At 54.7% G+C, this 27,069-nt stretch overlaps 1 protein-coding gene and 1 long non-coding RNA gene across 12 annotated transcripts in view; one reads left to right on the top strand and one right to left on the bottom strand.

Annotated features, from left to right (window-relative positions):
- Nucleotides 1-10,252, bottom strand: part of CACNA1B (calcium voltage-gated channel subunit alpha1 B) — a 248,526-nt gene extending 238,274 nt beyond the window's left edge. For all 11 annotated transcript variants that reach the window (XR_008668315.2, XM_055350334.2, XM_055350333.2 and 8 more), the window contains exons 1-3: nucleotides 9,812-10,252; nucleotides 8,870-8,976; nucleotides 5,151-5,290 (exon numbers count right to left, since the gene is read on the bottom strand). Coding sequence is in view for 10 of the 11 variants with exons in the window: in XM_055350334.2 (XP_055206309.2) it covers nucleotides 5,151-5,290; nucleotides 8,870-8,976; nucleotides 9,812-10,094 (530 nt within the window). In the remaining variant the exon portion in view is untranslated. The remainder of the gene's footprint in view (nucleotides 1-5,150; nucleotides 5,291-8,869; nucleotides 8,977-9,811) is intronic.
- An 869-nt stretch (nucleotides 10,253-11,121) lies between these two features.
- Nucleotides 11,122-20,781, top strand: LOC129524532 (uncharacterized). Its single transcript, XR_008668314.2, has 4 exons — nucleotides 11,122-11,467; nucleotides 12,344-12,561; nucleotides 13,674-13,842; nucleotides 19,666-20,781. It is a non-coding gene; the product is annotated as an uncharacterized lncRNA (long non-coding RNA).
- Nucleotides 20,782-27,069: the final 6,288 nt, after the last annotated feature.

Raw genomic sequence — 27,069 nt, 5'->3', positions numbered from 1 at the left:
CGGCTCTCACTCTCCTTCCCTACCGTCTACACTGTGCCCCCAGCACCCATCACGAGTCAATTGGGCCACACCTGTACTCAGAGCCCTCCAACGCCCGAGCCAAGGCCCCCCTGCCCCCGCCACCCTCCCAGCCTCTCCCCTGCTGGAGCTGCTCCCCAGGGGCCACCCCACCCCAATGGAAGGACACACTACCCCCCGACTGCCCTGCAACACTCACTGCCTGCCTCGCCCAGGAGGACGCAGCCTCTGAGAGGGCAGGAACGGCCTGTGTTGTGCACTACTGTGTCCCCAGCAACTGGAACAGGGACGAGGAGGTAGTAGCTGCGCTCGACGAGCCCCTTCCTAAGGAATGAGTGAATGGATGACAAGGGGACAAGGAAGGGGTGGATGGAGGGTGGGGCGGGGGAGTGAGAGGCTGGGGCAGCGGATGGAGGGGCTTCCAGTCCACGCACTCACTCACTCGCTCCCTCTCCCTCTGTCTCACTTCGCACCCCACCTTGGCTGATGGACGTGCTTCTAAATTCAGTGGAAACTTGGACTTCCACGCCACTCTTCCTGCATCTGCTGGTCTATGCAGATGCACAGGCCCGCACTCCCGGAGGTCCTGGACTCTGCTTCCCTCACGGTTCCAGGGCTGTCCCCTTTCTGTCCACACTGTCCACTTGTCCTTCCCTCCTGGACTATGCACGTGGCATGGACGGGCTGTAAACCCCCAACTTCATAAAACTCTCCTGGCCTCCATCTCCCTCCTGCCCCTGCCCCTGTCACTCTGCCTCACTTTGCTGCAAAACTCGCTAAAAGACAAGCATTGCCTACAGGTGCCCACCACAACCCCTCTCCTCCCATTCCCAGCAAGCCCTCACCCCCACCACATGGCTGGACCAGCTCCTGCCTCAGACCCACGGGGCGCAGTGCACAGCCTTGGGTCCTCTCGTGGCCTCTGCAGAGGCCTCTGCATGCTCTTCCTTCCTAGAACACCGTCTACTGCCAGGCACACCTCCGCTGCTCTGCCAACCTCACCGCCAGCTGCCACTTGTAAGTCCAGGTGCCCTGGTCTCCATCACAGGGCAGCTCTTCCTCCACACTTCCCATTCCCTGGGGATCCTGGGTGGTCTCAAGCTCTGAAGATGACTGGGACACCCATGTCCCTCGAATCACCACCTCCAGCCACACCTCTTCCCAGGCTGCAAGATGGCTCACCCCTCACGCTCTCCAGTCCTTCCTCTGACGACCCTATGCAAAGTGGCACCTCCAGGCCTGCACCCTGCATGCTTTATCTCATTTCATATGTGGGGAAAAAAAGCCCGGAACTCATACCATCCACTCATCCGTCCACCCGCTGACTGCTCTCTGGGGCACGCCTACGCCGCTGAGCACCACACCAGGCTGCAAAGAAACCAGGCCCGGGAGGTGTCTTGTCCCCAGAACATGGCCCACCGGGCAGAGGTTCAGCTGTCTTCCTTCACTCCTGAGTCCTCAGCACCTGGCAGAGGCTCCATGAACACTGAATGAATGAATGATGAACAGGTGGAGGGAGGGCTGGCAGCAGGGCTGCCCACCTGGCTGGACAGACACAGGGCCAGAGAGCTGAGCAGAGGGCAGGATGGTGGATGGGGCATGGACGGGAAGGCAGACGGAGGCAGGGAAGTGGCGGCCTTCCCGCCTCCTCCCACCTCCTCCCCGTGGCCTGAGGTCCTTCAGAGCTGCGCCCTGGCACTCAGTGGGGCTCTTGCTGGAGTGAACTGCTGGAGGCCCCCATGTCAGACACAACCGGACCCCTGTCCTCACCCCAGGCCCACTCTGTGTGGGGAGCCGGCTCAGCCCCGACCCCACCCTGGTAGCACAGTGTTATTGGAAGCCAGGGAAGGGAAGCCTCACTCCTGGGCCCAGAATCTCTCTTGGCAAATGATCCACTCAGATGACCACAGGAGACGGCCAGGCGCCAGGAGCCCTCCTGGAAAGGAGGCAGAGTCCTGTGGCAGGGACCCAGCCACTGTGACCTCACCCCGGCCCAAGCGAGTCAGAGGAGTTCCAGGTGTCCACACATGGTCTGACCCAGTCAAGAGCACGGCTGGGAACTGAGGGCCTGGAGGCCCTGGGCACACACAAGAGCAGGAAGCTGCCAGCAGCCCTCACAGGCCTGGGGTTTCTCAGAAGCACACTCTGATGATCCTCACAGTACCCCAGCCCAGGCCCCACAGCTGCTTCCCAGGGCAGCAGGAGCTTGGCAGCATTACAGCCGACTACAGCCCCCCCACAGCCCAGACACACCCATGCAGGCTAACAAAGGGTGCCCCAAAGTCCTGGGAGAGAAGCAAAGCGGAGACAAGGGGACAGAGCGCCCGCCTTCCCTCCCAGGTGAGAACACGGAGGCTCAGAGCCTCTCCAGGCAGCAGGAGACATGGACCCAGGGCCTCCTCCATAGCTCCACACCAGCCTCAGGAGCAGAGCGGCCCAGCTGGCCTCTGAGGGTGCTCAAGGCTTTGCCAAGCAACAGGCCAGGGTGTCTGCCTCTCCCTCCAACCCTCTGAGCACCAATTAAATCAACTCTAATTAAAAACAACAAACTAATGAGAAATACCGCCCACTACCCACAGGCCCTTGGCTCACAGGGGTGAGGTGAGGGTTCCTCCCTGGGCTCCCCATGGACCAGCACTCGCCCCACAGTGGACCCAGCCCCCTCCACACACAGATACGCACACAGGGGTTCACGTGTCCCCAGGTGCCCCACACGAGAGCAGCAAAGCGGCTCCCTCCCATGACTTGGAGCCAGCATGCGGCCCCGTGGGACACAGGTCACCTCCAACCCGGGGTTCCCTGCACAACCCAGGCTGCCTGGACGGAAGACGTGTGGAGGCAGAGGAACCTGGGAGCCACCCCAGCAACGCCCAGGCCCTGCTGCAGACACAGGCGAGCAGAGACGTGCCCAAGCCAAGGGAAAGAGGGGCGCCAGGAAGAAAAGAGGGAGAGGCAGAGAGACACCAAGACACCAAGCGGGCCAGAGACAGAGAGCGTGGAGAGGAGACAAAGGGCTAGACAGGCAAAGTGGGAGGAGGAGGGAGGGGGAGGGGGAAAGAGGGGAGAGGAGGGGAAGGGAGGAGATGAAGAGAAACAGAGGAGGGAGGCGGGAAGAGGAGGGGGAGGGGGAAGAAGGGGAGGGGAAGGAGGAGCAGCCCTGGACCCAGTCTATGTGTGCTGGGAGATCCAGGGGTCCTGCCCAGGGCTTGGTGCAACTCCTCCTGCCTCCTCTCCTGGCCCTCAAGGGCCGACACACTCAGCACCGTGGACAGCACCCCATGAGGCCGGGTCCTGCCGCCTCTACCCAGCTCCCCGCTGGCCCGCACCCCCCAACACTGCTTACACCCCAACAATTCATTACTTCAGCAGAGGCACACTGCCCCTCCTGGGCGCCCGCTCCAAGTGAGGCTCTAGGGACCCCCTGAAAAAAATAAGGCACCGTTGTCCTCAGGGACTTGGGTCCACAGGGAGAGAGAGGGGTAAACAGCTACCGTGACTCCTGGGCTGCTTCTGGGAGTGCCCACTGGATGTGGGAGCACCCAGTCCTCTGAGAGGCCACACTCTCCACCAGCCACCTCCCACCCCAGCCCCCAACGGGCATTGCTAGTGGAACCACAGACCCCCACAGGGTCTTCCACAAATTCTACCCCAGGGCCGTGGAGCCACAGACCCCCACAGGGCCTTCCATAAATTCTACCCCAGGGCCGTGCTGCAGAAAGGCACAGAATCCACCTCAATGCTGCTGTGCCCAGCACATCACAGACAGCTCTGGGGGCTGAGCCTTCCGTGTGACACCCCCAAGCCCAGACAGCTCTGGGGGCTGAGCCTTCCATGCGACACCCCCAAGCCCAGTTCTGTAAATGCTGCTCTCACCCAGCAGGGGCCAGCCCCAGGCTCAGGAGCAGGCAGAGCAGATGGGGGCAGCACCCCAGGATCCAGGCAGGCAATGCGAGGCTCCCTCTGAGGGCCTCACCCAAGAGACCAGAGGCCATGTAGCCGACTGCTTCTTCCTCACACACACAGAACCTTGAAGGCATGAGCCCCAGACTCGAGGACTCCACAGCCATCTCGTTCCTCCTCTGCCACCAGCCCAAACACCCCTCAATATACCCTGCTGTGCACCAGGCATCTTGGGGCAGTCACTGGGTGAGGATGGGGCTCTGGAAGGAGAGCTCTCGCCTGCTGTGGGGTCTGCTCCCTCCTCTTGCATCTGGGCTCTGAGCCTCGGAACCATAAGGCTCAGGAAAGAGCAGACAGCGGTCCCTAGCCCAGCACAGGGCCTCTGACACTGAAGTGCTAACAGGCTCTGTGGGGGCAACTCCCCAAGCACTCACTCCCCAGCCACCACTCTCCACACCAGAGCCACAGCAGCCCAGCCCAGCCTTCCGCCTGCCAGTCAGGGAAGCAGGAAAGGGGACCTCACAGTGCCCACTGCACAGGTTGGGGAGTTAACACCCTGGAGGGTGGGGTGCAGAGCACTGGACCTGAGCTCCCATCCAGGCCCCTTGGGTCCATTTTCTAGATGTGCTGGTTACTTTGGCAATCACAAGCTGTTGTTAGGGTAAGTGGTTGAGGAGAAACTGCCGAAGCACCTTCCTGGCACTAGGAACTGTGAAAGCACTCGACACACACAGCCTCATCCCAGGCAGCACAAGGGCTCTGAGCGAGGTGGACGCCACAGGTGAGCGTCTCAGGCAGGCACAGAATTCAAACCGCCAAGTGCCCCTCCCAGACCACAGGCTTGGGTGAGGCCAGAAGTCCAGCCCTCCTCCTCGCTAGGAAGCCCCTCACCTGGGCAGCAAAGCCACCTCCAACAGGCACCATGCTGGCTCAGGCCAGCCATGGAAGCTGGTGGCCCCTGGCCTGTGGGCTCTGCAAGCCAGCGCCTCCTGGGGACAGGTCACTGTGATCCTCCCATCAGTGAGAAATACAGCACTGGCACCTCTGGGAGAAGCACCCCCATAGCACACAGGGTGGCAAACAGACTGTCTCACATTCGTTCATCTCCAGCAGGGCTGTGAGGGGACCCCAGTGAGGAGACTGCAGCCGCCCCAGCCCCACGGCGCAACTGAGCTTCAGACAGCACACGCCCGGGCCGCACGTGCTGGGCCTCCTGGCCTCAGCTTGCCTACCCTGTGAGGACGACCACGAAGTCCATGACATTCCAGCCGTTCCGCAGGTAAGAGCCCTTGTGGAAGACAAAGCCCAGAGCGATGATTTTGATCCCTGCCTCGAAGCAAAAGATCCCGATGAAATAGGGCTCCGTGTCGTCCTAGGAGAAGCGCAGAACAGTGGTCACCCCTGGCCCCTACCCAGTGTAGTAGCGGGCAGAGACGGTTGGTGAGGACCCCACCCCACCATATGCAGGTCACAGCTATCGTGAGGGTCTGACCCTCCTCACCTTGCCCCCAACACCCTGCAGATTCTCCAAGGAGCCATTCCCATCACTGAGCCTGCTTGCTGTCTGCACGTGTCCCCTAATGGGGACACCACTGTTTACAGCAGCAACATCCCACTCATGCCTGCGGGCCCCTCGTGCCTCCCACCCTAGCATCTCAGCTTCTGCCCACGTCACAGTGGGGCCCCAATCTCCCTGCTAGCACCATGCAGTGGGCCTTGCTTCGAGGAAGACAGTGATGTAACAGTACTAGTTGTGGGTGCTTATCAGGTAGTTTTTCCTTTATTAACTAGGGTGGCCCTTTAATACCCCATGAGGTCATCCCCATTCTAACATGAGGGAGACAGAGGCACAGAGACGCCCAGGAGCCAGGCAGAGGCCACAGCAGCCTCTGGGTGGGAACCTGCACAAGGTTGCCTGGATACAGCTCAGGCTTTCTTGAACTCAGTCCAGGCCGCGTTTATGCATTCAACATGCACCCAGGTAACCAGAACACGCACATCTCGGCAGAAAACAACAGAAATGAGAAGCACAACTTCGGCCCTGAGTGTGCTGAGCGATGACCACCACATCTGTGAGGACCCTGGAGGCAGCCAGCCACAGTCTGGGCCTGAAGCTGGGAGCCACCCTGGGCTCAGACCGCAGGGAGCCTCCCAGAGGGCGTGGCGCCTGCAGGCAAGGCTTCCACAGCTCGATTTTGAGAAAGGGATCCAGGTGGAGGGAACAGAGCAGCTAAAGGAATGAAGACAGCTGATCCTAAAAAGATCCCTTTCCTGCACCCCAGGCTGAGCTCCAGCCAACAGTTACTGGGCATGAGAGAGCAGAGCCAGGCCCTACCAGTGCCGAGCTGGGAGCAGCAAACAGGGTGGAGATGGGGCTGTGTGGAGCTTGGGGAGACCCCAAAGACTCCTCGTGAGCACACGCGTGGGGCTGGCAGGGAAAGGCCCTGTGCAAGGCAAGCCCGGGGAGCTGGGCTGAGGGAGCTGCAAGTGCAGGGTTGGCATGGGTGTGTCAGACACCTGCACTCCGGGGCTGCTGCCTTAGGAAGCAGGTGAAGGGGTGGGGAGAGGAGACCAGCTTCAAGGGCCTCCCCTGAGGGTTCGTCCTCAGGACTGTAGAAGTCACAGGAAGAAGCAGCTGCTGGGCTGCCACAGAGCTGCCAGGTGAGGTGAGTGCCACCAGTTCCACAGCCTGTGCCTTCCTCCCCAGGAAGCCAGGCTCTCGAGGGCTCTCCGCATCTGACTCCCACCTTACTCAGCCTGGGCTCCTCCTGTCCTGTGGTGGAGCTGGCCCAAGGCTTGGCTGGCAGTACCTGGTAGAAGCTACCAGCACCCAAGGGTCCATCATGACCCCTGCTGACTCGCCCACGCTCTTCCTGGCCTCGAGCCTTCTGGTCTGATTTGTTTAGGAGGGACCCCTTTTCCCAAGGGGTGGGGTTGCTGACCATCTGCCCCAGGGGAACAGTGGGGCCCCAGCAGACAGAGATCTTCACAGGAAACTTCCTGGTGAAAAAGAGAACAGGCCCGATGCCTAGGAAGGACCAGCCAGCACCCTCAGCTGGGAAGGAGGCCCCAGCCCGAGCCCTCTCCTCACAGCTCTAACCTGCCTAGCCCATGGCTGAAGGCTGGCTTAGGTGGGAGGGATGGGTGTGTAGGCAGCTTGGTGTTGCACTGCAAGCTGGGGCCTGGCTCCAGGTAGCTCCAGAGTCGACGGGGAGGTGGGAAACAGCCCCGAGAGGCAGGGAACCAGGGAGGCCTCGCCCAGGGCCAGGCTGGGAGACAAGTGAGGGGCTGCCCGTGCACCACCCAGCTTCGGCCTGCTCTGTGGGCAGCAGCACAGCCTCCCCTCCATCCCAAGGGACATCAATGGCTGGGCCTGCACATGGGACTGGGACTGGTCAAGAGCTCCCCAGACCTCTAGGCTGGCCCAGGGCGGGCATGTTCTGCAGTTTTCCCAACAGGTTAGCTCGCCACCCCTAGAAGTGTCCTCCCCAACCCACGACCACAAAGTAAACCCTCCCACACCTGCGAGGCAGGAACTTGCAAGGCTGGACACCCACTGCCTGGCAGGGCAAGACAGCTTGATCCTCCCTGCCCCTGCCCCGGCCTGGCTCCTGGGCCTGCGTCCCTCTGACCCTGGCCCTGCCCTCCTTCCTGTGGCTTGGCATTCAAGGCTCTCTGCCTGTTTCCTCTCAAGCTCACCCTCTTCTCCGGCCTCCAGAAAGCAATGGGCCCCACCAGGGTCCTGCCCAAGTTCCCCACAGGGACCATGACTCACGCCTGCCTCATGGTGTGGCTGGGCTGTCCACACTCCTCCTCCCCACCCTGCCGTAACCCAGACCACTGGGCGTTCCAGACTGTGCTCCATTAAGACCTCCTCACCTCGGCCACCCACCACTCACCTTCTCCTGGTGCCTCACCTCCAGGACAGGCTCCCTGTCTCCCCTTCTGCCCTCCTGGGCCTGCGGTGGCCCAGGTTCAAAGGGAGTTCAGTTTCAGGGCTAAAGTCTGAATAGCTCTTGTCTCAGGATGCTAGTGGGGGCAGAAGCCAGGCTCAAGGGAAGAGGGAGCAGCTCCTGACACCCCAGAGAGGCCGTCTCCTGGACGCCTCTGGCCCCGCACCCCCTGGGCCCCCACTTGCTCTGCCTTCTGCTCACCTGGAGGTTCCAGTCTTTAGGCACGCTCGGAACCCAGACATGGGGCCAGGCATCAGGGAAGAGTGGGGGCTGGGGGACATGCTCTGACCTCAGAAACAGTGCTCTCCTCCAAAATGCTGCCCTTCCTCTGACCCAGCCCCTCCAGAGACCCCACAGGGCTGGCCTTCCACCTCGTCTCCTGTTGAGCCACGGAGACCTTGCCCTGGCACCCTGACTCACACAGACTCTATGCTCCAATGGGGGCTACCACGGGGACCTCTTGGCTGGAATCTGGGGACGGGTAAAAATGATTCAGAATGTTTGAGAAGGAATGCTTCCCACAGGATGGTGAGGCCCACTGGAGAAGAGGTTCCAAGCAGGCTCGCACAAGACAACTTGGAGGATGAGGCTCAGGGTTCCCACATCCAGGCCAAAGCCCATCTCAGCCCAGCAGGGCACACATGGCATTCAGAGCTGACCTTCCCGAAGACATGAATGCCCCTTCCCCACCCCAAGTTTAGAACATGGTTTTCTGGATCAAAGTCTAGCGCCGAAAGCCAGGACAGCCATTGAGGTGCAGGAGTAGCTCGTGGCACAGGGCAGACTGGCCCAGGGCTAACGTGGCCACGCCCAGGGCTAAGCCGGTGACCCCAGCTGCCCTGGCCCTCGAGGAAGGTGTTATCTGCCAGGCCTACCTTTTCCTTCAGACGCGAGGGGCACTGCCCAGACGACCCTGCCCGAGGAAGCTGTTCTCAGGCACAGACCATAAAGGAAAGTGGAGTCCACCACCCTGCCCTCAGGCCCAGCCGGGCACTCACCAGCCGCTCGGACATGGGCGTTTTGTCCCCATCAGGGAGGTGCTGCTCCAGGGCCAGCACGATGCAGTTGGCGATGATGGTGGCCAGGATCATATACTCGAATGGAGTGCGTGAGTTAAGGACTGGCCGGCAGACGCCGCACGGAGGGAAACACGAGGCCGATGCCGGCAGAGCCCAGTGCAGCAGCCACCGCCAGGCCGTCTCCGGAGGGGCTGAGACAACTGGGTCCGGAGCCCCTCTCCTGGCGGACGCGGCCTGGTCTCCCTCACTCCCTGCCCCCATCCCTAGGGGCGGCCGCGAGGCGGGGCCTCAGCAGTCTGGGCCGCCAGCCCCTCGGCACACCCGGGCGGCCGTCAGCACCGCGGACAGCGCCTCCGGCCCGGCTCCGCCCGACTCCAGCGCCCCGAGGGGAGGGGGCCGAGCGCCCCCAGGCGAGGCTGGAGGGAGACCCCGCGCAGGCGCACGCTGCTCCCTCCAGACACGCAGCCACATGTACCTACACAGGCACGTGAACATGCATGTAGCCCGCATCGCGAGCGCACGCACGCGCAGCGCCAGGCTCCGGCTCAGCCCGCACACGCAGGCACCTGCAGCCAGGCGCGCGCACGGCCGCGTCCCCACAGCGCTCGCACCTGCACGGACGCGGCTTCGCCCTCGGTGCCCTCCAGGCTGGCCGCGCACTGTGCACCGACAAGGATCCCCAGGACCCGGCATGCGGAGGGACGAGTCCGGAGCAGAGGGGCTCCGCCCGCGCCCGCCGCACTCACGGAAATGCTCCCGCACCCGCCGCTCCGAGGGGCCCTGGGGCGCTCCGTACCCCCCTCGCCCGTCTCCCGACGCCTCCCCAGGTCGCGCCCTCCCGGCCACCGGGAAGATGGCCCCGGCCCCGGCCCCCACCCCGGTCCCCGCCCGGCCCCGCCCGGCCCCGCCCGGCAGGATATGGCCACTCGGTGATGCGCTTCGCGTATTTGCGGACGACGTTGTCCTCGCTGAAGACGAAGAGCGAGCGGTTGACGGTGAAGCAGTTCTGCTTGACCGGGATGGGGTTGTACAGCGCCATGGTCCGCGCGCGCTGCGCGATCGATTGCTTGTAGAGGACCCGCTGGCCGGGCTGCAGCCCCCCGGGGCCCGGGCCCCCCGCCCCGCTGGCCCCGCCGCCCCGGGCCCGCTCTCCGCCGCCGGGGCCCCCATAGCGGCCGCCCAGCTCGTCCCCGAAGCGGACCATGGCTCCCGGGCCCCGCGTGCATCCCCGGCCCAGCGGCCCCGGCAGGGAGGGCGCGGGGCGCGCCAGGCGCTCAGAGCGGAGCAGCCACGGAGCCGCCGGGACCGCAGCGGACCTCACCCGGCCCCGCCGCCGCAGCCGCCGCCGCCTCACCCGACTCAGCGGCCCCGCGCCACGCCCTATAAGGGGCCGGTCACGTGGCGGGGCCCGGCCAATCCGCGCCGGCCCCGCCCACCCTGCCGCGCCGGTCCCGCCCCGCGGCCGCCCCCGCCCCGCCCCGGCCCCTCCGGCTGCGCCTCCCTCGCTCCGCGCCTCCCACCCCGGGGCTGGGCCGGGCCCAGGAGCGGACGAGCCTGTGGGTCCTCGACGGCCGCTCAGCGCCAGCCCGGGCCGTCCCCGGAGCCCACTCTGCCGGCCGCACCGCCCCTGGGTGCCCTCGGCTCCTCAAACTCGGCCCAGACGGACCCCTCGCTCCGCCCGGAGGCGCCACCAGCCGTGGGGCTGCAGCCCAGAGCTGGGCGCCAGGCCTGGGCCGGCCCGCCCCGTCCCCGCCGGGTCCCCGGCCTTCCCAACCCTCCGGGTGCGCTCGGCTCGCGGCCTTGGTGCCACGCGGACGCTTCTGTCGGGGGCCCCCAGCCCGGGTGCGGGACCTGCTGTTTCCACGCACGGGGCTGGCTCCGGGATCTCAGCTCAGAGAAGCCTCTGACCGCCTTGCAGGCCACGCCCCGTTAGGGAACCTGTCAGGGTCACCGCCATTCCCCAGGCCTCCTTGAGCGCCCACCGCTGGCCGGGCCTGTCCTGGGCTCCCAGCTCTGCCCTCACGGAGCTGACAGTTTTGTAGAAAGCACAGCAACCATTTACACAGCACTCACTTCGTGCAGGCCCGTGGATCCTCACAACCTCCAAAAAGGCTGCCCCGGGGTCGGGGAGACCTTCGGGAACAAGGGACCCTCTCGGACCTGAAGCTCGCAAGGCGCTGAGTGCAGAGTGAGGCCGGGTGCGGGCTGCGCCTTCTGAGAGGGAGGCCGTCCGCACAGTTCCGAGCAGAGGCGCGTAGGCCTCTGAAGGGTCCCTTGGGCTGCCGTGTGGAGTGTGGACTGCAGGAGGCTGGGGTGCTGAATCACTTAGGATGCATTCAGAGGCGAACAACCCGCTTCCCAGCTAGCAGCAGCTTGCACGATGCCATTGTGATCTCACTGAATACGAAGCCACCGTCTCTCCTCCCTCCAAAATCCCCACATACACTTTCTGCCTTCCTGCCTGTTGCCTCATGCCCCAGGGTGGCTGTCATAGCACAGGGCATCACACCGCTACACCAGCATCTCAAACGGGAAGGAAGTGGCAGGTGTACAAAGGATGACCACTTCGTGAATCAGGTTACGATTTTCTTTTCTAACAAAGGAAAAGCTTCTCAGAGGCTCCCCCTGCAAGTGTCTCTTTAACCCCGTTAGGCCATGGGCCATGTGGCCGGCCCTGACTTTAACAGGGTGGGAAAGTGAACATGTGTCAAAGTGGACCAGGATGGCCAGCCCCCACTAGGCGAGCACATAGTTGCCCCAAACAAAATCAGGGTTCGCTTAGCTGGGAAGCAGGTGCTAAGGCTGTCGGGGAGGCTGCCAACTGGCCTGTCACAGAGAAAAATCAGAGCCCAGGGAGGGGTTTTGACAGCAGCACAGAGAGAGATGATGTGGTTTGAACATGGGGGCCATGAGTAGTGCCTCTTTCTCTTAGAGAGGGTGCATCCAGCGTAAATGTGAAGGAGAGATAGAAACACAGGCTCTTCATTTTTGGTCTGAGTGACTGTGTCGAGGGGGATGCCCTTTGCCGAGATGGGGAAGACAGAGGGAAGAGCTTGTTAGTCACAGGGTGGAAATTAAGAATTGCCTATTGGGGACAGAAGTGGAGATGCTATGCAGGGGTGGAGTTTCTCGAGGGATGCCGAGACGAGAGGCCACTGCTGCAGCCCTGCGCCTGGAGGCTGGGCTCGCCACATCCGCTCTGCCCTTCCCTCCGTGCTGCGTGACGCTGGAGCTGGCCTTTGAAAGCCACATCAGCCTGTTCCTTGACCTGTGGTTTCTGGTTATGCTAGCCCAACAGGAGCACCAAAGGCCCTTGAGGGAAGGAAAGAGCAAGGCCAAGGTGTCTACTATTCCCCTGACTTCCTCCTGCCAGGTCACCGAGGGTTGGCTGTGCACCTCAATTGAAGCTCCGGCCCTGTCAGGCACCCACCACTCTCCTTTCTCTCTCTCCAGTTCCAGTTCCTGCATCCTCCCCTTGTTCCTGCCAGCGGGGGATGGCATCACGCGGGCGTGGTGAATCCTGGCCCTTGGGACTTCCCTGCGCCTTGCACAGATCACACAGATTGTGGTAGATGGTCCCTTGCAATTGTCATCCTGCCTGATGCATCACCACCGAGGAAGCGACCGAAGTCAGAGATAGAGGATGCTGCCACTCCCCAAGAATGAAGCCCGTGAGGAGGAGCAGCCAGGGCTGTGGGGGGTCGGGGGAGTGCCCTGTCCCGGAGCTGAGGGAGGAGTGCGTGTGGTCCATAGAGATGAGGACCGACATTCAGCCATCAGAGTGGAAAGACAGAGGTGCCCATCACCCGGACAGCAGTTTCCACAGAGGAGCAGCCTGAGTGGGGCGGATTGAAGAGAATGAGTTGTGAGGGAGTCCCTATAGCGGGTGTAGACAGCTCGTTCAGTGAGGAAGTCCCTACAGCAGGTATAGACAGCTCGGTCAGTGAGGAAGTGTCTACAGCGGGTGTAGACAGCTCGGTCAGTGAGGCAGTGCCTACTGTGGGTGTAGACAGCTTGGTCAGTGAGGAAGTCCCTACAGCAGGTGTAGACAGCTCGTTCGGTGAGGAAGTGCCTACAGCAGGTGTAGACAGCTCGGTCGGTGAGGAAGTGCCTACAGTGGGTGTAGACAGCTCAGTCAGTGAGGCAGTGCCTACTGTGGGTGTAGAGAGCTTGTTCAGTTAGGAAGTCCCTACAGCGGGTGTAGACAGCTCGGTCAGTGAGGAAGTCCCTATAGCAGGTGTAGACAGCTCGGTCAGTGAAGAAGTGCCTACAGCGGGTGTAGACAGCTCAGTCAGTGAGGCAGTGCCTACTGTGGGTGTAGACAGCTTGTTCAGTTAGGAAGTCCCTACAGCAGGTGTAGACAGCTTGGTCAGTGAGGAAGTCCCTATAGCAGGTGTAGACAGCTCGTTTGGTGAGGAAGTCCCTACAGCAGGTGTAGACAGCTCTGTCAGTTAGGAAGTCCCTACAGCAGGTGTAGACAGCTTGGTCGGTGAGGAAGTCCCTACAGCAGGTGTAGACAGCTTGGTCAGTGAGGAAGTGCCTACAGCAGGTGTAGACAGCTCGTCCAGTGAGGAAGTCCCTACAGCAGGTGTAGACAGCTCATTCAGTGAGGAAGTGCCTACAGCAGGTGTAGACAGCTCGGTCGGTGAGGAAGTGCCTACAGCAGGTGTAGACAGCTCGGTCAGTGAGGAAGTGCCTACAGCAGGTGTAGACGGCTTGTCCAGTGAGACAGGGAACAACACAGATGCAGCATTAAGGAGTTTTTTTTTGTTTGTTTTTTAAGGTAGGGGATATTATTGGACTTCGTATGCGATGGCAATGACTCAACAGAAAGAAAAATTGCTGATGCAAGAAAAAGAGTGTCTTGCCTCATCCAGGCAAGAGGGCACCAGACTTGGGACAGCTCACTCGAGGCAGGGAAAGAAAAGCGGGTCGCACGATTGCAGGCACAGGTGGGCTGGAGGATTCATTTGGGGGAGGATGAGGGTTTTATTGTGATTATTCTACTTTCTCAGTGAAATAAGAAACAAAACAAGCAACTGAGAGTGAGAAGGGGGCATTTGCAGGTTGGCAGAGGGAGGAGAGGGTTTGAAATGCTCATCCAGGGCTATAGGGAAGAGAATCCACAAGAGAAATGTGTAGAGTTGACAAGTCTGGAGCTGGGGGTGACTAAGTCCAGGACAGGCTGCGTGGTGGGCACTGCTGCAGTGTCTAAGCCAACGACCAGCTGAGCTTGTCACCCCTCGAGGGTCCCATCTTCCTCTGGACCCTCCAGCACACTTGCTCACAGCCCCTCCCCCATCCCTCTCCAACCTCAGAGTCCTCCTGCTGCCCCCTGTCCCCCACCCCCGTCCCTCACTCCCTCACCCTCTGTCTTTCTCACCTGGCAGAATTCCCATCTGGAACCTCCAGAGACACCCACCCAGGCTCCCGCCACTGGGGAAGGTCACAAATTGGACAGACTGGTGTCACTCTGGTTCCCCAGAAACTCCTCCAGGGGTCCCAAAGTTGGTCACAGCCCTTGCGGTGGGAGGTGGTGGTTGTAGCCACACCCCGGCCGCCCTCCACACTAGGCTCCTGCACCCCACCCTCCCAGCACAGCACCTGCAAGCCCAGCACCTCTTCAGTTGTTCCTGCGATGTCCCCTGTAGATCTCAACTCTGTCACTGTGTGCTGGGTCCCCTTATGGGGAAGCGGGGAGGAGAACTAGGAGGGTTTTTTTCCTCTTTATATAATTAACATTTAATTCTACAAATAATAACAGGCACTAGGGCTCTGTGGAAGACACAGAGGATCCCAGCATCCAAGCACGGTGCAGCCCCTCCCGGACCTCCACATCTCAGAGGTCATCACTGTCCAGAATTTTGTGTTCACCGTTCCCTTTCTCTCTGTACATCTATGTGCAATTTATTGTGCAGTTGTACATGCTTTTGAAATTCATTTCTTTAAAAAAAAAAAAGTCTCGATCTGTTGCCCATGCTGGAGTGCAGTGGTGCCATCTCAGCTTGCTACAACCTCTACCTCCTGGGTGTAAGCAATTCTCGTGCCTCAGTCTCTGAGTAGCTGGGACTATAGGAGTGTGCCACCACAACTGGCTAATTTTTTGTATTTTCGTAGAAGACAGGGTTTTACCATGTTGTCCAGGCTGGTGTCGAACTCCTGAGCTTAGGCAATCCGCCCACCTGGGCTTCCCAAAGTGCGGGGATTACAGGTGTGAGCCACCGCGCCCAGTCCCATGCTTTTGAAATTCACACAAGAGAGCTGAGCTGTCGTCCTCTGGTGCTTCAGCGTACCCGTGTTGTTGCGTGTAGCTGTGAATCACTTGTTTTCACCACATATGTTAGTCTGTCGTGTGACAATTTATTGATCCATTCTACTTTGATGGAGATTTGTGCTGCTGTCCAATTCCTGCCATTTCAATTCTCCAATGAACATTTAATGTCATTCTCCTGGTGCTTGGACAAGAGCCTGCAGGTCTAACCCGAGGAGAGAAATTGCTGGGCCATGGGACGTGCCTCTCGACCTCACTGGATGCTGCTACCTTAGGGCCCGAAGTGCAGCGATGACCGTCCCGCAGCACCACACAGACCCTGGCTCGCTTGGCATTCTCTCCAACACTCTAGTGTTATCAGCCTTCATGTTTTTGTCAGTCTGGTAGGCATTTCAGGTCCCTCACTCTGTTTTAATCTGCGTTTTCCTGCTCACTAATGGAGTAGGGCATTTTCTCACATTCCTTGCCCATTCACGTCTTCCCCTTTGCCAAAACGCCTGTTCAAATCTTCCACCCACTTTTCAACTGGATTCTGTCTCTCCTTCTGATTGACTTGTCGAAGTCCTTACATGTTCTGGGCACAAATCCTCCATCAGATGTGTAGAGTTGCAGTATCTTCTCTCACCCTGTGATTTGTCTTTTGCTTATTTCGTGATTCTTTTGATATGTAGAAGTTCCTCATTATACTGTAACCGAAATATATCCAGCTTTTCCCTATGTTTTGTGCTTTTTGAATCCTAGGAAATTCTTCCTTTGTTCATTGTTGTGAGAGATTCTTTGGGAGATTTGAGAATAGATTCTCCTATGTTCTCTTCTAAAATTTGTGCAGTTTTGCTTTTTCTATTTTAAACCACTTGCAAATGATTTTTCTGTATGATGTGAGGCAGGCGCCATTTTCATCATCTTAATATAATTAAATTGTCATGACACCATTCACAGAAGGGCCCCAACTGTCTGCTCTCTGCTCTGCTCAGACGAACTCTTCACCTGCTCTGGGCCAATACTCCCTGCATTGATTACAAAACTCTTATTAAAAGGTTAATGCCTCTACCTGGGTTCTTCTTTGAATTTTTTTTTTTTCAGACAGGCTCTCACTCTGTTGCCCAGGCTGGAGTGCAATAGCTGGAGTGCAATAGCACAATCTCAGCTCACTGCAGCCTCCACCTCCCGGGCTCAAGCAATCCTCCTACCTCAGCTTCCCGAGTAGCTGGGACCACAGGTGTGCACCACCATGCCCAGCTAATTTTTGTATTTTTTATAGAGCCACGGCTTGGCTATGTTGCCCAGGCTGGTCTGGAACTCCTGAGCTCAGGTGATCCGCCCACCTCAGCCTCCCAAAGTGCTGGGATTATAGGTGTGAGCCACTGCACCTGGCCAAATTTTTGCTATTCTTGACCCTTTATTTGCCCTTATAATTTTTAGGATCGACTTGTCAGGTTATATACATGCACACAGTGGACTTTTGACAGGAATTATATAGAATCAATAGATAAATTTGGGGGAAATATACATTTTTGGTATTGAGGCTTTCAATCCTTATGCAATACATATGTATTAATTATTAGGGTCATCGTTAGTTTATCCTATAAACTTTTATAATATTCTCCACCAAGGTCCTGAACATTTATACTATATTTATTTCTAAGTGTTTCATGTTTTTCACACTACTGTGAAGGATTCCATTTTTAAAGTTGCATTTTCTGTCCCTCGTTTAGAAACCCAGTTATTTTGGGCCGGGCGCGGTGGCTCACGCCTGTAATCCCAGCATTTTGGGAGGCCAAGGCGGGAGGATCACCTGAGGTCGGGAGTTCGAGACTAGCCTGGCCAACATGCAGAAGCCCCATCTCTACTAAAAATACAAAATTAGCCAGGCATGGTGGCATGTGCCTGTAGTCCCAGCTACTCGAGAGGCTGAGGCAGGAGAATCGCTTGAACCTGGGAGGCGGAGGTTGCAGTGAGCCGAGATCGTGCCACTGCACTGCAGCCTGGGCAACAAGAGCGAAACTCCATCTCAAAAAAGAAAAAGAAGGAAGGAAGGGAGGGAGGGGAGGGGAGGGGAGGGAAAGAAAGAGAAACCCAGTTATTTTGTAAATTGATTTTATGTAGAGCAACATTTCTAAATTTCCTGATTGAGTCTAATAACTTATTGTTAGATTTCTCTGTTTTCTATATAGATATACCAAAACAATACTTTTTTTCTTTTTCAATTCTTATAGCTTTTATTTCTTTTTCTTATCTTTCTGTGCTAGCTGAGACTCACAATGCAAGTAAGTACAAAGATGTACAAAAATGTGACAGTGGGAACCTGTCCTGTTCCTCATCTTAAATAAAATACATTCAACCTTTCATACTTACATATGATGTTTATTATATTCTTTTGTTTATTTTTATTTTTATTTTTTGAGACAGAGTCTCACTCTGTTGCCCAGGCTGTAGTGCAGTGGCATGATCTCGGCTTACTGCAACCTCAACCTCCAGAGTTCAAGCAATTCTCCTGGCCTCAGCCTCTCAAGTAGCTGGGATTATAGGTGTGTGCCACCATGCCTGGCTAATCTTTTTTTTTTTTTGTATTTTTAGTACAGATGGGGTTTCACCATGTTGGCCAGGCTGATCTTGAACTCCTGACCTCAAGCAATCCACCTGCCTCAACCTCCCAAAGAGCTGGGATTACAGGCATGAGCCACCACACTCGGCCTGTTATGTTCTTTTTTTTTTTTTTTTAGACGAAATCTCGATCTGTTGCCCAGGCTGAAGTGCAGTGGCACTATCTCAGCTCACTGCAACCTCCACCACCTCCCAGGTTCAAGCAATTCTCCTGCCTTAGCCTCCTGAGTAGCTGGCATTATAGGCGTGTGCCACCACACCTGGCTAATTTTTGTATTTTTAGTAGAGATGGGGTTTTGCCATGTTGGTCTTGAACTACTGACCTCAGGGTGATCCACCCACCTTGGCCTCCCACAGTGCTGGGATTACAGGCATGAGCCACCACGCCAGGCCTGTTCTTTTTTTTTTTTTTTTTTTTTTTCAAAAGATACCCTTCATCAGGTCACAAAGTTCCCCTCTAGTCTTAATTTCTAGGAGTTTTTCTCACGAATAGGTGATAAATTCTGTCAAATGCTTTTTCTGCATTGAAATGACCTAATTTTTCTCCTTCTATGTGTTAAGGGAATGGCTTACATAAACTGATTTCCTAAAGTTAAACCAACCTGTCATTCCTGGGGTAAATCAAACATAATCATCTTTGCATACAATTCAGATCTGGTTTACCAATAACTTGTCTAGACTTTTTGCAGCTGTGCACTGCACTGTTCTCATCAGGTTTGGATATCCAGGTTACGCTAGCCTTGTAAATGAGTTAGAGAGCATTTCTATAGGGAATTTATATTTTGAAAGTTCAGTGGAACTCACTGACTGGCCCTGATGTTTTGTTTGTGATTTTAATTACTGATTCTATCTCTTTAAAAGTTATAAGACTATTTGGGTTCTCTATTTCCTCTTGAGTCAGTGTTAGTTCAGTTATATTTTTCTAGAAATGTATTGGCCTAAAATTGTTCATATTATCTTTTAAATCTATGTTATATCTATGGCTGTGTCCACTTTATTTATTTATTTATTTATTTTTTGAGACATGGTCTTGCTCTGTCACCCAGACTGGACTGCAGTGGTAGAATCTCAGCTCACTGCAGCCTCAACCTCCCAGGCTCAAGCCAGCCTCCCACCTCAGCCTCCTGAGTAGCTGGGATCACAGGTGCATGCCACCATGTCCAGCTAGTTTTTAAATTTTTTCCAGAGACAGGGTCTTGCTATGTTACCCAGGCTGGTCTCCAACTCCTGGGCTCAAGTGATCCTCCCACCTCAGCCTCCCAAAGTGCTGGGATTACAGGTGTCAGCCACTGCACCTGGCCTACTTTTAAATTGTTTATTTATGCTCCCCCTTCCCCACCTGCCCAGAGGGTTGCCATTCTGATTAGTGTTGCCAAAGAACCAGTTTTGGTTTGATTGTCTCCAGTGCATGTTAGTTTCTATCTAATTAGTGCTTCTCTTTATACCTCTTGTTTTAGGTTGATTTTGCTTCTTCAGGTGGATGATGAGCTAATTAACTTTCAGCCTTTCTTTAAAAAAAAAACACACACATAGGACATTACTGTTATTTTAAACAGTTGCAGTTTCCTTGAAAGTGTGCCTCATAGGCCTCCAACTGTGGGAATGTCATGACCAATGGCCTCAGCTCTTGTGCTCAGAATCTGTCTCTGCATTTGTGCTGAGGCCACACTTCTTTGGCTCAAGAACTCCCTGGCAGCTTTCCTGAACCTTCCTTAGGTTGTTTAGTGATCTAGGTCACTCCCAGTCAACCTTCTTTCCCTCTCTTCCTCTCTGGAAGTTAGAGCTACTCACATTCTGAAGCTCTTCCAGGTTTCTTAGCTACCTCCATGCTTCATCTCTAATAATAACAACAATATCTAATCTTCATCATCTAATAAAATCTTCTCTTTTTTTTTGAAAGGGCTTCATTCCCATCACCTAGGCTGCAGTACAGGGGCGTGATCTCGGCTCACTGCAACCTCCACCTCCTGGACTCAAGCAACCCTCCCATTCCAGCCTCCCAAGTAGCAAGGACTACAGGCACACACCACCATGCCAGGCTAATTTTTGTTTGTTTGTTTGTTTTTGTTGAGACGGTATTTCACCATGTTGCCCAGGCTGGCCTCGAACTCCTGAGTTCAAGTGATCTGCCCACCTTGGCCTCCCAAAGTGCTGGGATTACAGGCACGAGCCACCACACTCAGCCTTCATCATCTAATAAAATCTAACCAAATCCTTATACCTTTATCCCATCTGCATCTTGGAAGACCTGGACTAACATAAGTGGCATCAGGAGAGGATCTGGGACTGTCCTGCCCACCACCCAAAGGGTGCAGAGGCTGCTGTCCTGGTTGGCTGGGAGGTCCGGTGGTCCCTGGCACATGGTGGGAGCTTCATGAGTGATGATCTGGGAAAATATCTCGGTGGAGCACAGCGCTGTGGCTGGTGGGATGATGCAGGCCCCTGAAAAACTGGGAGTGGGGAGCAACCAAACCAACAAAGACAGGACAGCGGGCTGGTTCCCCATACCGACATCCTGAGAGCTGTTACCAAGCTCGGTGTGAGACTGGAGTGCCGCTACCACAGAGGTAAACAGGCACTTAACCGGAGTGAAGGGCCACCGGTGGGTCAGCTCTGCAAAGGTAGAAAGTAAGGGTTCCCTGGGGAAAATCTGGGTCCCAAAGATGTAACGATGAGGACCCTCCAGTCCTCTGGAACCTCTGGAAGTGCACAGGTCCTCCTGCCCCATAAAGGTGAGCACATCTACTGTGCTGGAGATGTTAGGGAATCACCTGTCTCACCAGGAAGCAAGTGCTCGCCTCAGGAGCTGTCCCACCTGCCTGCCAGGCCAATTGCGAGGGCTAAATCCCAGCACAGACCAACGGGAAGGGGCAGGGTGCTAAGCCTAAAAAGGGAGAAAGGGGCTGCACAGCTAAGTAATTGCAAGAACTGGTTGATGGCCTCAGCTGGGGCAGAAGAGAAGTCCTGGGATGGGAGAGTGAGGAGCTTGACCAAGGGTCTGGAAACATTTGCTGCAGTGGGGCACTTTCTCAGGACCCAGGAGGTGGGGAAAACTTGGAATGGCTCTTAAAAGCCTTGAAAAAAGTGGTAGCCAGCTCACAGTGAAGCAGAAACCCTCAATTTCTCTGGCAGCTGGTAGAGGAAGGAATGGGGTGGAGGGAGGTGGGTGTGCAGGAAGCCCTGGGGAGAACACCAGCATCACCAGGAAGTTGAGGCATTCCCCGTCTGCAGCCTGTGCTGAGGGTGGGAGAGTCAAGAGGTTCCCCGTCTGCAGCCTGTGCTGAGGGTGGGAGAGTCGAGGGGTTCCCCGTCTGCAGCCTGTGCTGAGGGTGGGAGAGTCGAGGGGTTCCCCGTCTGCAGCCTGTGCTGAGGGTGGGAGAGTCGAGGGATTCCCCCTCTGCAGCCTGTGCTGATGATGGGAGACGCAGCTACAGAGCCGGGCTCCCTAATCCCCGTGGGGAGGATGAGGCAGGTGGCCACCGAGGGGCTTGGGGGCAGTAACAGGGGGTGGTAACAGAGCACGGTGCCCTCAGGGGTGAAACCAGTGGCCAACAAGGGGGAAGCTTCACATGTAAGAGTCAACAGAGGGCAGGGGCTGAGGGGCTGCCCCAGCAGGAAGTCACACTCCCGTGCTGTTTCTGGACATGAGCTGATTTTCAGAATTGGAATCCACTGACGGAAGAGCGGCTGGGAGCCTGGAAGGAGCTGCGATGTCTGGCAAGTTAATACCTGGCCCTTCCCGGGGGCTCGGGCTGCTTCCCTGGGGGACTAGAGGGAGCATGCAGGCACCTTCGCTGTAAGTGCCTTGCAATTTAAAGAGACAACTGCATATTACAATAATTATAAATCCTGCTCGTGGCCCAGTGTGTCAAGATGTCATTTGTGATAATAACAACATAAAGGGGGTGGTGCTACGGAGGAGCAAAGGTTTTGTAGACGACTGAAACTAAGCTGGAATTTCAAAACATTGAGAGGATTCATTGAAACCATGTTCAAACAAAACCTTGAACGTGAATGTGCGTCTGTCCCCCCAGGCCTGGCCTGGACAGCTCTGGCCCTCATCAGAGAAGCCTCCCTGGCTGAGCATTCCTGTCACGGGCTCTGCCTCCCTTCACGGTGTCCATGCTGCGGAGTCCTAATGAGGGAAAGGAGTCAGACTGGCGGGACCAGGGGAAAGCAACAGAGAGAGCGGAGAAGCTGTGAGTCTGCCTTTCTTCATGGTCCAGGACACATGGCCCTCCCGTGCAGACAAATCACCATCTTCCTACGCCCAGTTATCACCAGACCCTCGGCTGATAGAAAAATGCGCTAGCTCCCTGCAACCTGGGCGTTATCAGCACTGCACATGGCCCTCTCCGGCACAAGCCCCATCCTATAAAATCCCCAGCATGCCTTCGGCTCTTGCTGCCAGCGCCTCTCTTGGTGATTGCCCATTGCTTTCTTGCAACGTATTTTCCTGCTTTCTCTCATAAATCTGCCTTTCTTTACCTACAACAGTCTTGGTAAATTCTTTTTACTGCCCACGCCACCAGCCCCGGTTAGTTGCTACCTGCAACACACAGCACTTTTAGTTACATAATTATTCATGGGACATTCTGTGAGGGTGAGAGCCCAGCCTGCCCTGGCATGATGCTGGTGGCAGGGCATGAGAACTGTTTGCTACATGCCAAAGGTCACTAGCTCCTCTCACCCCTCAAGTCCAGCCCGTTGCCCTGTCCTGCCTCTTCCAGCTCCCAAATCACCCCTTCCCTCACTGCTGCCCACAATGGCCTAGCCTGCCATTCCAGCAGGCAGCCACAGCACCATGCAGCCCTCGCCTCTCCCCAGCCCCTTCTCTGTGTCCAGAGTGGTCTTTCTAAGGCACAGTTCTGACCACATCGCTCTCCTTTTCACTCCAAGTCCCAGCTCCTTGACAGGCTTGTGGGGTCTACGGCAGGTCCACCTCCTCTCCCACTCCTGTGCCAGGCCTCGTGGCTGGATGGGTGGATGCTGCTGAACACTGCACTCCCTCAGAGGTTCCCGCTTCCCTCACAGGCCACAGACTCCAGGGCCGCCTCGCCAGCTCCACGAGTCCATCAGTGGCCTCTCAGCCCCAGCACCATTAACACGTACAGTCCAGGAACTCTGTTGGGGAGGGCTGTCCTGTGCACTGTACAGTGCTTAACAACATCCCTGCCTGATCCCACTAGGTGCCATAGCACTCCTTCGGTTGTGACAACCCAAACTGTCTCCAGACCTTGCAGACGTCCCCCAGGTGCAAAATCGTCTCCAGCTTGGAACCACTGCTCTGTTTGGGAGTTTCCAGATCCATAGCTCAGTCCAGAGTCTTCTCCTGAGTTCCAGACCTGAGGATTCATTTGTTTCTGGACGTTTTCCCCTGGAGAAATGGGAGTGTAAAAAGATGGGTGCAAGGAAATAGAAATATTCATAACAAAGCTAATCTGAAAGAACAGATAAATGAAATGCTGAGTACAGCATAGAAAAAAATCAAGAGGGACTTTTCTGACCATATAAAAATGTATGATAAAGTGACAATAATTAAACCATATGGTATATAGGCTGGGCACAGTGGCTCACGCCTGTAATCCCAGCACTTTGGGAGGCCGAGGTGGGCTGGTCACCTGAGGTCGGGAGTTCAAGACCAGCCTAACCAACATGGAGAAATCCTGTCTCTACTAAAAATACAAAATTAGCTGGGCGTGGTGGCACATGCCTGTAATCCCAGCTACTTGGGAGGCTGAAGCAGGAGAATCGCTTGAACCCAGGAGGCAGAGGTTGCAGTGAGCCAAGATCGTGCCATTGCACTCCAGCCTGGGCAACAAGAGCAAAACTTCGTCTCAAAAAAACACGAGGTCAGGAAATCGAAACCATCCTGGCCAACATAGTGAAACCCCTTATCTACTAAAAATGCAAAAATTAGCTGGGCGTGGTGGTGCATGCCTATAATCCCAGCTACTTGGGAGGCTGAGGCAGGAGAATCACTTGAACCAGGGAATTGGAGGTTGCGGTGAGCCGAGATGGTGCCAGCACACTCCAGCCTGGCGACACAGCAAGACTCTGTCTAAAAACAGACAAATAAACAATCAAAAAATACCACAAATTCTAGATAGGTTGATGCAAATACAAAGTAAAATTACCAAGGAGAACAAAAAGAGCTAAGAATTTTGTAATCCTAAAGTAGAGGAAGCCTCAGTGCAGTGGCACAGGAGAATCACTTGGGAGCTTTGTAAACGTAAAAGCCTGTGTATAGTGCATAGCCAGGGCTAAGAACCACCACATTAAAGGAAAACACTGGTAAATTGGATTCTAGAAGAATTTGAAATTCTTGTAAGACAGAAGCAAAAAAAGCACTCAAAGGCTAATTAAAAAAAAAATCATAAGCAAAGTAAATAAACACCTTTGAAATATTAGCAATCCATGAGACTAAGAGTGGATTTTCTTGACATCCACAGAGCTGCTTAAGATCAACAATAAAAAGATGATTCAACCAAAAATAGGCAAAGAAGGTGACAAATTGCCTCACTGGGAAAGACATACACAGTCATGAAAGAACTTGCAATTACACAGCAATGGGACGTTTTAGGCAGCCAAAGGCTTAGAAGCTTTATGGTGCCCAGTGAGACCATCTGTGAGAATGAAGAAGCAATAGGAGGTTTGGGCTCCGGAGCCAGACTGCCAGGTCGTCAAATCATGGCTTTGCCATTGACTAGCTATATGACCCGGGGCATGATCCCTGATGTCTGTTTCCACATCTGTTAAGGAGAGGGTAATCCCCACCATATAGGGTTATTATGAGAAGTAAAGGAGTCCATATTTGTATAGCACTTAGAACAGTGCCTAGAAACTATGTTAAACAGTAAAAGCTTGGCCGGGCGCGGGGCCTCACACCAGTAATCCCAGCACTTTGGGAGGCCAAGGCAGGCAGATCACGAGGTCAGGAGTTAGAGACCAGCCTGGCCAACACAGTGAAACTCCGTTTCTACTGAAAATACAAAAAATTAGCTGGGCGTGGTGGCGCACACCTGTAATCCCAGCTACTCAGGAGACTGAGGCAGGAGAATCACTTGAACCCGGGAGGCAGAGGTTGCAGTGAGCCGAGATCACACCACTGCACTCCAGCCTGGGCGACAGAGCGAGACTCCATCTCAAAAAAAAAAAAAAAAAAAAAAAGCTGGGCACACATCTGTAATCCAGCAACTCGGGAGACTGAGGCAGAAGGATCACTTGAACCTAGGAGGCAGAGGTTGCAGTCAGCCGAGATCGCACCATTGCACTCCAGCCCGGGTGACAGTGTGAGACTCTGTCTCAAAAAAAACCTAAAACCAAAAAATAGTAAAAGCTTAATAAGTGTTAGGTATTGTTCTTTTTGTCAATATATTTTTATATAAAATGTTTGGGAGCATATTCATGAAACTGTTACAGTGATTAACCTAAGGAAGACATTGGAAATAATGGAATTTTAACTTTCTTTCTGTATCATATTTACAATAAACTTTTTCTATTTAATATTTAAAACATAAAATCATAAAGAACTAGGATACATGTATGAAGAGAAAAAACTAATAGAATAGTGCCATAGAAGAAAACGGGTGTGTGTGTACACAAATTTAGTAGATGAGATTTAAAATTTGTGAGGAAAGGAAAGATTATTCAACAGATGTTATTGGAATTGGTATTCAACAAGTTAGTATTGGCATTCAATTTAAAAGAAAATGGACCAGATATGGTGCCTCACATCTGTAATCCCAACCCTTTGAGAGGCTGAGGTGGGTGGATCACTTGGGCCCAGAAGTTCGAGACCAGCCTGGGCAACACGGCGAGACCCCATCTATACTAAAAATACAAAAATTAGCTGGCCATGGTGGTGCGCATCTATAGTCCCAGCTACTCAGGAGGCTAAAATGGGAAGAATTGCTTGAGCCTAGGAGGTTGAGGCTGCAGTGAGCTGTGATTGCTTCACTGCACTCCATCCTAGGTAACAGAGAGAGACCCTGTCTCAAAAAAGAAAGAAAGAAAGAGAGAAAGAGAAAGAGAGAAAGGAAGAAAGAAGAAAGAAAAAGGAAAGAAGAAAGAAAGAGAGAAAGAAAGAAAGAAAGAAAGAAAGAAAGAAAAGAAAGAAAGAAAGAAAGAAAGAAAGAAAGAAAGAAAGAAAGAAAGAGAAAGAAAGAAAAGAAAAGAAAAAAGGAGGCCAGGCACAGTGGCTCACGCCTATAATCCCAGCACTTTGGGAGGCCGAGGCAGGCAGATCATGAGGTCAGGAGATTGAGACCATCCTGGCTAACACGGTGAAACCTGTCTCTACTAAAAATACAAAAAATTAGCTGGGTGTGGTGGTGGGTGCCTGTAGTCCCAGCTACTTGGGAGGCAGAGGCAGGAGAATGGTTTGAACCTGGGAGGTGGAGCTTGCAGTGAGCTGAGATTGTGCCACTGCACTCCAGCCTGGGTGACAGAGCAAGACTCTGTCTCAAAAAAAAAAAAAAAAAGAAAGAAAGAAAGAAAAGAGAGAGAGAGAGAATAAGAGAAAGGAAGAAAGGGAAAGAAACAAACAAAGAAAGAAAAAGAAAATAAAGAAAGAAAGAGAAAGAAGAAAGAAGAAGAAAGAAAGAAAGAAAGAAAGAAAGAAAGAAAGAAAGAAAGAAAGAGAAAGAAAAGAAAAAAGAAAGAAAGAAAGAGAAGAGGGAGGGAATTTTTATATGTATTTGCTTCTGGCCATGATGTAGTAACTACTATTAGATAATCTTCCTGCCATAAACCATAAAACTGGATAAAAACATATAAAACTGTTTGCAGATATTGGAAACAGAAAGTACATGACACTGATCCCTGAAGAAAGAAAAACAAGTCTTTTTGTTTTGTTTTTTCCTTTTTTGTCTCTTAAAATGTCATTTTTTTGTTCACAATTGCCTTGCCTGGCTCTCTAGGAACAATTTTCTAACCACAGCCTGAGGAGGAGGATACCAAAGGAAGTCCAATCCTCCTATTGAGATTACAGGACAGAGGGTGGAAAGTGGGGCAACAAAGGAGGCAGAATTTGAAGGGCAGACTACCAAAAAAGAAGGAGCCACACAGCAAAAGAGCTTCAGAAATCTGCATAGGTGTCCCCTTGAGTCTTTGGCTGAATATGAAGCTGGGCATGTGTAGAGTGAGACTCCACAAAGTGGGGCAAAGAAAATCTGCAGAGGAGCTCTGACCTGAACAGTCATCTCAGCTCATGCAGGACAAGTCAGGGTGGAGAAAAATTGCTGAAAACTCTGGCCATTCAGCGGAAAACTCAGAAAGGCCATGCCTTAAGTGTAGACCTAAG

The sequence above is a fragment of the Gorilla gorilla genome, chromosome 13, assembly GCF_029281585.2.
Source record: "Gorilla gorilla gorilla isolate KB3781 chromosome 13, NHGRI_mGorGor1-v2.1_pri, whole genome shotgun sequence".
NCBI lineage: Eukaryota > Metazoa > Chordata > Mammalia > Primates > Hominidae > Gorilla > Gorilla gorilla.
The sequence above is the reverse complement of the archived record's forward strand: the minus strand, read 5'-3'. Positions and strand labels throughout refer to the sequence as shown.